This window comes from Sphaeramia orbicularis, chromosome 19 (genome assembly GCF_902148855.1).
Source record: "Sphaeramia orbicularis chromosome 19, fSphaOr1.1, whole genome shotgun sequence".
Classification (NCBI taxonomy): domain Eukaryota; kingdom Metazoa; phylum Chordata; class Actinopteri; order Kurtiformes; family Apogonidae; genus Sphaeramia; species Sphaeramia orbicularis.
Genome location: NC_043975.1, coordinates 4,957,326 through 4,969,378, shown reverse-complemented (window position 1 = coordinate 4,969,378; position 12,053 = coordinate 4,957,326). Strand labels below are relative to the sequence as shown.

General features: G+C 38.8%; 1 protein-coding gene across 1 annotated transcript in view; it reads left to right on the top strand.

The window, feature by feature from the left end:
* Window positions 1-758: 758 nt before the first annotated feature.
* epas1a (endothelial PAS domain protein 1a) overlaps window positions 759-12,053 on the top strand; it is a 14,834-nt gene continuing 3,539 nt past the window's right edge. The window contains exons 1-6 of the mRNA XM_030163469.1: window positions 759-906; window positions 5,664-5,830; window positions 7,653-7,831; window positions 9,455-9,539; window positions 10,369-10,469; window positions 10,550-10,713. Coding sequence (XP_030019329.1) covers window positions 881-906; window positions 5,664-5,830; window positions 7,653-7,831; window positions 9,455-9,539; window positions 10,369-10,469; window positions 10,550-10,713 — 722 coding nt within the window. The 5' untranslated portion in view covers window positions 759-880. The remainder of the gene's footprint in view (window positions 907-5,663; window positions 5,831-7,652; window positions 7,832-9,454; window positions 9,540-10,368; window positions 10,470-10,549; window positions 10,714-12,053) is intronic.

Genomic DNA, 12,053 nt, shown 5'->3' with positions numbered 1-12,053 from the left:
ATAAAGTAAGTGTCTACAACCACTGTCATTGATCAAACTACATAAAAAGTAAATTTTTCTTCACATTTAACCTTCACTAAGTGATTTATCAACATTTATTAAATTTAATCCCCTGCATTTTGTATTTTTTTATACTTCCCTGTATGTAACCTTCTGATCAGGTAAATATCAGTGTAAATTCAAGGGTTTTTCCATTAAAACAGAGAAAACTGAAGAAAAAGTGACATTTTCAGCAAAACTCTATCATTAAATGAGGCTAAAAACAAGCTTTTCTTCGTGGGTTTTACTGGTGAATCTATTTATTCAGCCTTTAATTAACAACAGTTTTTTGTAAATCACATGTGACATTTTTCACCTTTTAATAAACAAGCATTAGAAGCTGAAACTAAACTAAAACTATTCCAAATAAAACCTGAAAATAACATTAAAACCACTGATACAGGTTGAAAATAAAAGTGAAAGTGTGTCCTAAATAAAGGCTGATGTGAAAGTGTGATGTTTGTGTGCGGGATGATGTTGGGGGGGCGGGGAAAGGGGAGGGGCCAGGCTGGGTGATGTGTGTCCTGGACCAATCAGACGTCTGCAGGTGATGCTGGTGCAGACCCCCCCCCCCCTCATCTTCACCTCCTGTGAGCTGCAGACGGCCTCAGCCTCAGTGACATTTGGTGTCGGTAATAGTTGGTCTGATTAATCCTCCTGAACCTGTGATGGTGTAAACGACTGTGGAGCCCCCCCCACTGGGCTGTGATGGTGTAAATGACTGAGTGGAGCCCCCCCCCACCGGCCTGTGAACTCCCACTGACACTGAGACTCTGATCCGACGCCAACGTCCTCCATGACGCCTGATGAAGACGCCTGATGCAGACGCCTGTAGGAGACCATGACCGCTGACAAAGAGAAGAGACGGTACACAGCACACGCATGAACCACCAACACTGAACTGAACTGAACTGAATTGAATTGAATTGAATTGAATGTCTTTATTGTCATTGTACAGGTACAATGAAATTAAAAAGCGCAATCGTCCTAGGTGCGATAAAAAAAAAAAAGTATAAATAATGCATATAAAAGAGTATAAAAAACTAAAATATAAAAAGAAAACCCTGATGGCATAAATATCTAAAAAGCAGCATAAAGAGTTTTAGTATAAGTATAAAAGAGACATAAAACATCATATACTCTGGAAGACAACATGTACAGGACATATAGGACAGACAGTATGGGGCAAATTACTTTACACAAGTAATTAGTTATAGTTACTAGTTACTTTCCCAAAAAAGTTATTGCATTAGTAACAGAATTACTCCTTCATAAATGTAATTAGTTACCAGGGAAAGTAATTATTGCATTACTTTTTTGGAAAACCTTCAAATATGTAAAAGGAAACAGATTTTTGAGCGTGTTGGGGCAGCCATGGCTCAGATGGTAGAGCGGGTCGTCCAATAACCGAAGGGTTGGCGGTGCGAATCCCACTCTGTCCATGTGCTGTTGTGTCTTTGGGCAAGACACTTCACCCTCCTTTCCTCCAGTGCTGCTACTCTCACTGGTGTATGAATGTGTGTGACTGTTTGGTGGTGGTCAGAGGGGCTGTAGGCATGGACTGTCAGCCACGCTTCCATCAGTCTGCCCCAGGAGCTGTGGACACAGATGTAGTTCACCACCAGCAGAAAGGCAAAGTGAGAGCGAATGAAGAATGGATCCTCTGTACGCACTTTGAGTATGTGTTCATAGAAAAGCACTAGATCACAGGTGTCAAACATGTGGCCTGGGGGCCAAATCTGGCCCGCCAAAGGGTCCAGTCCGGCCCTTTGGATGAATGTGTGAAATGCAAAAATTACACTAAGATATGAACAGTCCTTTTAGATCAGGTTCCACATTCAGAACAATTCAATCTCCAGTAGGCAGTAATATCATAATAACATAGAAATAATGACAACTCCAAATTTTTGTCTTTGTAAATGTAAATGTTTTCATGTATTTACACTAAAACAAAGTAGAATTTTGCAAAAAAATGTGAATAACCTGAAATGTCTTAAGAGAAGTAAGTACAATTTTAACAATATTCTGTCTGTTACTAAATGTTTTGTGTGTTTGTAGATCCACTGTGATCTGTAAGTTCTAATGTACATGTGTACATGCAAACTGAGGCAGAATATTGTTAAAATTACACTTATTTTTTCAGTTTGTTCATGTTATTCACATCTTTTGAAAGGATAATTTGTAGATGTAAACCTGTTCATAATGTAAATGTACTTTTTTCGCTCTAAACCATAGAGAAAAGTTTGGAGTTGACATTATTTATATATTATTATGTTATTATTTTACTGGTCCAGCCCACTGCAGATCAAATTTAGCTGAATGTGGAACTGAACTAAAATGAGTTTGACAGCCCTGTGCTAGATAAATGTAATCCATTGTGTGTCACGGGTCAGTTTCATAGAGTAGAACAGCAGACAGGTACTTCATACCATAACTGTGGTGAGGCTGGGGTCCACCTGGGCCCGGCTGGGGTCCACCAGGGCCAGGCTGGGGTCCACCAGGGTCCGGCTGGGGTCCACCTGGGCCCGGCTGGGGTCCACCAGGGCCAGGCTGGGGTCCACCAGGGTCCGGCTGGGGTCCACCAGGGCCCGGCTGGGGTCCACCAGGGCCAGGCTGGGGTCCACCAGGGTCCGGCTGGGGTCCACCAGGGCCAGGCTGGGGTCCACCAGGGTCCGGCTGGGGTCCACCAGGGCCCGGCTGGGGTCCACCAGGGCCAGGCTGGGGTCCACCAGGGTCCGGCTGGGGTCCACCAGGGCCCGGCTGGGGTCCACCTGGGTCCGGCTGGGGTCCACCAGGGTCCGGCTGGGGTCCACCAGGGTCCGGCTGGGGTCCACCAGGGTCCGGCTGGGGTCCACCTGGGTCCGGCTTTTCCACCACATAAGTGCATTTCTAGAAGCAGATGCTCCTCCAGTTAATCCCACATGTGCAGTTTTTCCAGTGGCTCCTCTCTGGTCCAGTGGTAAATGTCTCCAGTCCAGTCAGTCGGACTCACTGATAACTCCTCCCCTAAATTAGCTGCACCCGTAGCTGCGTTCAAGTGAATGTGGTGTGCTGGGACAACTCAATTTCAGAGCAAGGTTATTATCGTTAATGAAACTAATGAAATGACAAAGCTAGAACTGTAAAAACATTTTTGTTAACTGAAATAAATAACTATAATTAAAAGGAAAAAAATGATAACTAACTGAAACTGTATTGTGTGCTTACAAAACTAACTAAAACTGATAAAAATTATGGATAAAATTCCCTTCGTTTTTATCTTTGTTAATGTCGGATTGATATGAGACTGATTTATTTCGCTCCAGCAATTTTCTCTGCTGGCACCATATGATATTTAAGGGTCCGTCACTTGTGTTCACTTGTGGTTTCCAGTCGTCTTCTGGTTCCCACTCTACCTGGAAACATGGAGACTAAAGCAGCAGAGTCCTGTCTGGGATTTATTTGAATACGACGACAGAGAAGAAGAGAAAAGATATGAAGAAAGTAAAACTAAACTAAAACTAAACATTTAGAAAAGAACGAAAACTAATAAAAACTAACAAATCTGCTCTAAAAACTAATTAAAACGAACTGAATAAGAGAAAAAAAAGTCAAAACTAACTAAAACTAAACTATAATGAAAACTCCAGAACTATTAGAACCTTGCTTCGCAGATGTCATTAGAGGTTCAGGTGAAGGCAGCGTGGACAACAGCTGAAGCATGAAGGCAGTGTGGGCCATTTGAACAGAAGAACGACTCACAACGAATCGGCTCGTATCGTTCAAAGGAGTCGTTCAAAAGACTCGACTCGTCCTCGAACGTCACATCTCTCGTGCCTGACTGAGCGAGTCAGGACAGACAACAGCTGTTTGGTATCAGTGCAGAATAACGCACCACATTTCACTGCCGGTAACAGTAACGGTGTTCTAACGTTTCAAATAGTTATTCATTAGATTACCTGTTACCGGAAAATGTTAACGACGTTAGTGACGCCGCTGTTTTTAACACTGTTACTCCCAACACTGATGACATACAATATGTATTTATATTAGAAATGTCATATATGTTTATGTTTATGCACATTTAGATTTAACTTAACTACATGGAAGTGAATCAGTCTCATTAAACTTTGAATTATAAAAGCCACTGAATTTCTAGCACTGAATGTAAGTATCTGAATTTGATGGAAGAGGATTAGGGTCACTGGAAATGAATAAATTAAAAAATTTTAAAAATAAATGAATAATAAAAAATAAATTAATTAATTAATTAAATAAATAAATAAAAGTAAGGTCCGATCTGTTTTTTTTTTTTACTATTATTATTCTGAGGAAACAAATACTTGAGAATTCTGAGGAAAAAAAAAGTCAGAAATGTGAGATTAAAGTCAGAATTCTGAGAAAATAGTCAGAATTCCGAGATTAAAGTCAGAATTCTGAGAAAAGAAGTTAGAATTGTGGGATTAAATTCTGAATTCCGAGATTAAAGTCAGAATTCTGAGAAGAAAGTCTGAATTGTGGGATTAAAGTCAGAATTCTGAGAAAAAAAGTCTGAATTGTGGGATTAAAGTCTGAATTCTGAGAAAATAGTCAGAATTCCGAGATTAAAGTCAGAATTCTGAGAAAAGAAGTTAGAATTGTGGGATTAAATTCTGAATTCCGAGATTAAAGTCAGAATTCTGAGGAGAAAGTCTGAATTGTGGGATTAAAGTCAGAATTCCGAGATTTAAGTCTGAATTCAGAGCTTGACTGCATGCCTTAAAGTGAAACTGACACTCCCTGAATGTCAGAAAAAAAAAAATCAAAATCAAAATTCTGAGAAAAAAAAGTCAGAATTCTTACTTTTATCTCGGAAATCTGACTTTTTTCTCAGAATAATAATAAAAAATATTTATTTGACCGTAATTGTGATTGTTTGTTTTTTTTTTCCACCGGCCTTAATCCTCTTCCAAATATTTTTTTTGTGTCTGAATTCAACTCTTCATATTTTCAATACCCATTTTCACTTTTCTTTTTCAATGTTCATAAATTCAGAATAGAAATTTCACATGTAAAAAATTCCAGTTATATAAATTCATTTTACTCAAACTCATTAGGCCAAATTCAGATGCCTAAATCCGAGGTATAAAATTCAGATCCAACATCCATGAAACCAAAGATAAGCAATCGATTCTATTACAAGTCGAACCAACAGCCAATCATGTTACGTTACATTGGTCATGTGACACCGATGGAGGAAGGTGGTCAACTACAAACCCACAGATGTTTGATCTGAATTTTATACCTCGAATTTTATCTTCTGAATTTGGTCTGTTGAATTTATATTACTGATCAGTGTTGTAGAAGATAGTGGTGTTTCCACGGTAACTACAGAGCCTCTGAACGTCCAAATGGGTCAGATCTGATGACCATAACTGTATTTTACACCATTTATTTCCATGTACTGATAGAATTAGTGGACAAACAGCTGTTAAACAGTTTAGATCAGCAGATGGTTCTCTGGGTTTTTGAAGGTTCAGGATGAATCGAAGAAAATGTCCAATAAAACTGCAAAATAAACTATGGTTAAGCTTCCAAATATTCCATTCTCTAAATTGCTTACATACCGTAACCATAGCGACGTTATTCCACTTCCTGTCCTTCAGTGCGATCAGCCGGGAGGCGGCGAGGAAGCGTCGGAGGGTGGAGTCTGATGTGTTTGGAGACCTGTCCAGGCTCCTCCCCCTCCAGCCCAGCGCCAGAGCCCACCTGGACAAGCCGTCGGTCATACGCCTCACCCTCAGCTACATCCGCCTCAACGCCCTGCTCAAAGGTACCACGGAAGGCAACTTATGTACGTCAGCAACGACTCCAGGTCCCCATCTGAAACACTGGATGAGAAAACAACCAACACATGTGAAAAAACACACGGGTTTAAACTGTTTAAGACAAAAAATACTGTTATTTAACCCATGGAATTATTATTAGTTTTATTATTATTATTATTAGTTGTAGTAGTAGTAGTGGTGGTAGTTGTATTACTTACATTTTTATACTACTTTTTACTGACTAATATGTTGTTTTTACTACTACTATTACTATTCTCAGTTATTATAATTATTTATATATATACACACACATATTGTGCAGATTCTACTATCGTATATTATTATTATTTTTATTACTACACCCGCTACTATTACTTACATACTTATATTACTTATCTCTTGCATATATATCATTGTTAGGACTACTATTACTTATTATGATTATTATTAGTTCTGTTATTATATATAGTGCAAATTCTAATATTATATTACATAATTACTTTTTTATTACTACAATTACTTACATACTTATATTACTTATATATATTTGTTCCAGCTACTATTACTGTTGTCACTTTATTATATTTATTATTATTATTATTATTATTATTATTATTATTATTATTATTATTATTCTGTTCTATGTATTATTATGCTGGATTATGTTCTGTTATTATTAAACTACACACACACACACACACACACACACCTCTACAGATGTAACTCTATTCAGTTGTTTCAGTACTTCATTAACTAAATATTAAAGAGACAAAGTACAACAACAGTCCAAATATAGTGTAAATATTAGTAACTAATGTTAAATGTTCTCTCTCCAGTTCTTTTATGTATTTCTTACAGTGGAATAAAGAATCAGAGTTGGTTTATTTTTTGTAGTGGAGGACTTTTTGGGACTTTTCACCCAGATTCAAGTGAATTCAGCAGATTATTACCTCTGCCAAGGAGGTTAGGGTTTTGCCAGGGTTTGTTTGTTTGTTTGTTTGTTTGTTTGTTTGTTTGTTTGTTTGTTTGGTTGGTTGGTTGGTTGGTTGGCAACATAACTGAAAAAGTTATGGATGGATTTTGATGAAATTTTCAGGAAACGTCCGAAATGGGACAAGTAATAAATGATTAGATTTTGGGAATGATCTGGATCACTGTCTGGATCCAGGAATTTTTAAAAGGATTCTTTATCATTGGGAGACAGGGATATTTTCAACATATGTATGTGTAACTCCACAATGAATGGTCAGAGTGTTTGGTAAAAAAATAAATAAATAAATAAAATAAGTTCCCAACAAGTTCTACAAGATATTGAAGACTGATTCATCATGTGTAGCAGAAGTGTTAGAGTTGTTTGTCTGTTAGAAAGATAACTCCAAAAGTTATGGACGGATTTGGGTGAAATTTTCAGGAAATGTTGATACTGGCACAAGGAACAAATGATTAAATTTTGGTGGTGGTGGGGGGTGGGGTGGGACTGATCTGCCTCGGCGGAGGTCTGCGCTCTCCGAGGGCTTTTCTAGTTCTCCTTAAATCTGAACGTACACACAGAAAACCTTCACCTCTGGGAACAAACACCTGGTGTAAAGTAGCTCAGTCTGTGGTTTTCAGCAGCTGAAGACGAAACAGATTCATACAAACGACCGATTTATGTACACGACCACAGCAGAATGAGAGCCCACATCCTCTGTTTGTGTACAGGGTTAGGGTTAGAACTGAATATGGAGGGGGTTAGATTTAGGATTAGAACTGAACATGTAGGTCCGCTGCAGGTCCAGGGTCAGGGTTAGGGTTTCTCCTCATGTATGGTCTGGTTGGTGTTGGTAGGTAACTTCAGGACGGGGGCGGTGGACGCTCAGCTGAACGGAACATGTGACCACGGCGGTGAAAAGGAGGAAACCAGCCTGTACCTGAGGATCCTGGAGGGGTTTCTGATGGTGGTCTCCACCGACGGAGACATGATCTTCCTGTCTGATAATGTCAGCAGATACATGGGTTTAACACAGGTATGAACACAGCGTCATGGAAACCAGAATCTGCAAAAATGAGACATGAAGGATGTGTGAAGCCTTCACAGGACCCTCATACAGATACTGTGAAATTCAACCCTTCAGCCGCAGTGTTTTATCAGAGGACAGAACAAGACTGGATTACTTTAGTGAAGGTTTTCCAAATCTGATCGTGTGTCAATGTACGCTAAGATCTCAGGTTTACATATCTGTAACTGCTAACCCTAACCCTAACTGTAAACCTAACCCTAACCTTAAACCTAACCCTAAACCTAACCACTAAACCTAACCCTAACCCCAAGCCCTAAGCATAACCCTAAACCTAACCCTAACCCTAACCTCAAACCTAATCCTAACCCTAAACCTAACCCTAACCGTAAACCTAACCCTAACCCCAAGCCCTAAACATGAACCTAACCCTAACCCTAAACCTAACCCCTAAACCTAACCACTAAACCTAACCCTAACCTTAACCATTAAACCTAACCCTTAGCCTAACCACTAACCCTAAATGTAAACCTAACCCTAACCCCAAGCCCTAAGCATAACCCTAAACCTAACCCTAACCCTAACCTTAAACCTAATCCTAACCCTAACCATAAACCTAACCCCAAGCCCTAAGCATAACCCTAAACCTAACCCTAACCCTAACCTTAAACCTAATCCTAACCCTAACCGTAAACCTAACCCTAACCCCAAGCCCTAAGCATGAACCTAACCCTAACCCTAACCACTAAACCTAACCACTAAACCTAACCCTAATCCTAACCCTAAACCTAACCACTAATCACCTGTGTTTGACGTGGTGTGAACACACATGTGGAAGCCTTATAATGTGTACAGATACCACACCAACTAAAAGTGGTGTGGTATCTGTACACAGTTCATGAGGTCACCTCAAATGAGGTGTGGATCCAGAATTTCTCAATTATTGATTTATTTATTTATTTAAAATTTACTTGTTTATTTTTTGACCCTGTGGTGTCCCAGACTTGTCCTGTCCTGTGGAAACAAGTCCTCCACTAAAGTCAGTGGACAGTCTGAACCTGATCAGACATATTAACCATAGTTTATATCCATTCTGATGGTTCTTATTCTTATTACATCCACCAAGGAGCTTATGTTTTTGTCAGTGTTGGTCTGTCTGTCTGTCTGTCTGTCTGTCTGTCTGTCTGCCTGTCTGTCTGTCTGCCTGCCTGCCTGTCTGTCTGCCTGTCTGCCTGTCTGCCTGTCTGCCTGTCTGCCTGCCTGCCTGTCTGTCTGTCTGTCTGTCTGTCTGCCTGTCTGTCTGTCTGCCTGTCTGTCTGTCTGTGTCTGTCTGTCTGTCTGTCTGTCTGTCTGTCTGCCTGTCTGCCTGCCTGTCTGTCTGTCTGTCTGTCTGTCTGCCTGTCTGCCTGTCTGCCTGTCTGTCTGTCCATGTGCAAGAACCCTCAAAAAGTTATGGACGGATTTGGATGAAATTTTCAGGAAATGTTGATACTGACACAAAGAAGACATGATTACATTTTGGTGGTGGGGGGGTGTGGTGGTGGAGGTCTGTGCTCTACGAGTGCTTCTAGTTATTTATGTTCCATCCTCAGGTTTTTAAGGTGGACTCATTCTTTGTTTTTTTCCTCCCAGACTGAGTTAATGGGACACAACATATTTGAGTTCACGCACCCATGTGACCACGAAGAAATCCGAAATAACCTCCGTCTGTCACCAGGTGAGTGTTTGGAGCGGTCACATTCAGTTCAGGACGTTTATGGTCTGTTCAGATGAAAAACTGCAGAGAAGGAACCACAGGAGAAAAAAAAGAAAACACAATGATGCAAATATAATATCGCTTTTTTCCCACTTTTTTTTTTCAACGTTTGTCTTGTTTTGGTTTTGTTTCTACTTCTTTTTGTCTCATTTTAATTCTGTTTTTGACTATTTTCATGGTTTTTGACTCATTTTGTCTCTTTTTTCTCATAGTTTTCACCATAATTATTATTTTGTATCATTATTCCTCATTTTTGTTTCTTTTTTCTGATTTTGTCTCAGTCTTCGTCTCATTTCTTGTGTGGTTTTCGTCTCATTTTCTATTTGCATTTTGTGTTTTTTTTTTTTTAACTCATCCAGAACCATCCTTCATGTAGACCTGATAGGACCACATGGGTCTGGATTATTATAAAGAACCTGTGGAAAGAACTACAACACAGTTACATTTATCTGAGTTTTTACCTTGTTTTCATCTTGTTTTCATCTCATCTTTATTTTTGTTTTTGTCTCATTTTAATTCTGTTTTTGAATATTTTCATGGTTTTTGACTTGATTTAGTCCCATTTTCGTCTCTTTTTCTCATAGTTTTCACCTTATTTATTATTTTGTTTCATTTTTTCCTCATTTTTGTTGTTTTTTCTTATATTTTCAGTCTTTGTCTCATATCTTGTGTGTTTTTTGTTTCAACACAGTTACATTTACCTTAGTTTTTATGTTTTTTTCTTTGGTTTTCATCTCATCTTTGGTTTTGGTTTTATCTCATTGTTCACTCAGTGCTTCTCTTCTCGTAGATGAATTCTGGGGCGGAGCCAAACGGGATTTCATCATGAGGATTAAAAGCGCTTTGACCCAAAGAGGGCGGAGCGCCAACCTCAAATCAGCCACGTGGAAGGTGGGTGTGACTCCGCCCACACCGCCGTTCAGTTCGTCTGTATGGGTACCTTCTGACCGCTGTCGCCGTGTGTCTTCCAGGTTCTTCACTGTGAGGGCCGCGCGATGGTGAGCGTTGCCCCGGCGACCGTCTCCTGCCTCCTGTTGACGTGCCAACCGCTGCCTCTGAGCCACACCCTCCTCAGCAAACACACCTTCACCAGCCAGCACAGCATGGACATGAGGTTCACCTACTGCGACCACAGGTACGCAACCCACAGGACACGCCCACATGTGGTCAGACACGCCCCCTCAACTCTAAGCCCGCCCTCACACCCCCTCCTGTCCACTCAGAGCTTCAGGTACAACAGAGAAACCAGATTAAAGTCAAGTTTACACTGAATTTAGAGAAAACCTGCAATTATTATATTATTTTATATCAGAGTTAAATTAATATAAGGATGAAAACATTGAAATACCAAGAAATTCAGTTTAGGAGATGGTTTTTTTTTTTTGGCATTTTTATATTCCTTTGTTCATTTTTGTTAATTTTGTTGCCTATTTCTTTCTTTTCATGGTTATTTTCTTATTTTGTTCTTTTTTTTTTTTTTTTTTTACTTATTTTGATAATTTTTCTTCATTATTTGGTTAATATTAGTGATTATTTTAAAATTTCTGTTCATTATTTTGTTTTTTTTTTCTTTTTCTTGATTATTACCTCCGCCAAGGAGGTTATGTTTTGCCAGGGTTTGTTTGTTTGTTTGTTTGTTTGTTTGTCTGTCTGTTTGTTTGTCTGTCCGTTAGTGTGCAACATAACTCAAAAAGTTATGGACAGATTTGGATGAAATTTTCAGGGTTTGTTGGAAATGGGATGAGGAAGAAATGATTAACTTTTCGTGGTGATCGGGGGTGGGGGGGCCCACGAGGGAGGGCCACTGATCGTTAGTGTGCAACATAACTCAAAAATTTATGGACAGATTTGGATGAAATTTTTCAGGGTTTGTTGGAAATGCGATGAGGAAGAAATGATTAAATTTTGGTGGTGATCGGGGGTGGGGGGGCCCACGGGGGGGGGCACTGATCAGCCTTGGCGGAGGTCTGCGCTCTCCGAGTGCTTCTAGTTCTTTTTTGTTCTTCTGTTGTTAATATTGGTCATTGTCTTTTTTCATAAATAAAATCACAAAATACTTTACATATATATTTTTAATATGATTTTTAAAAATGTAATAATTCTACTCAGAATGTTTTAATGTATTTATTCATTTTGCTTAGTTTATTCATATTATTGATTATTTTATTGATTTCTGTTCATTTTGTCTTGGTCATTTTGTTTATTGTGCATGCTTTGTCATTTTGTATTAATTTGTTTATTCTTCATTTTATTCTTTTTTGCTTATTTTGTTTATTTTTAATTTTATTAATTTTTCTGGTCACTTGTGTTCATTTTGTTTATTGTGTTCAAGTGATTGCATATTTTATTCATTTTTCTTCATTATTTTGATTATTTTATTCATCATTTAATATTTTTTTTTCTCATTTTTGTACAATTTTCTCAATTATGTCATTCATTTTGCTAAGTTTGTTCATTTTGTTGATTTTATTAATT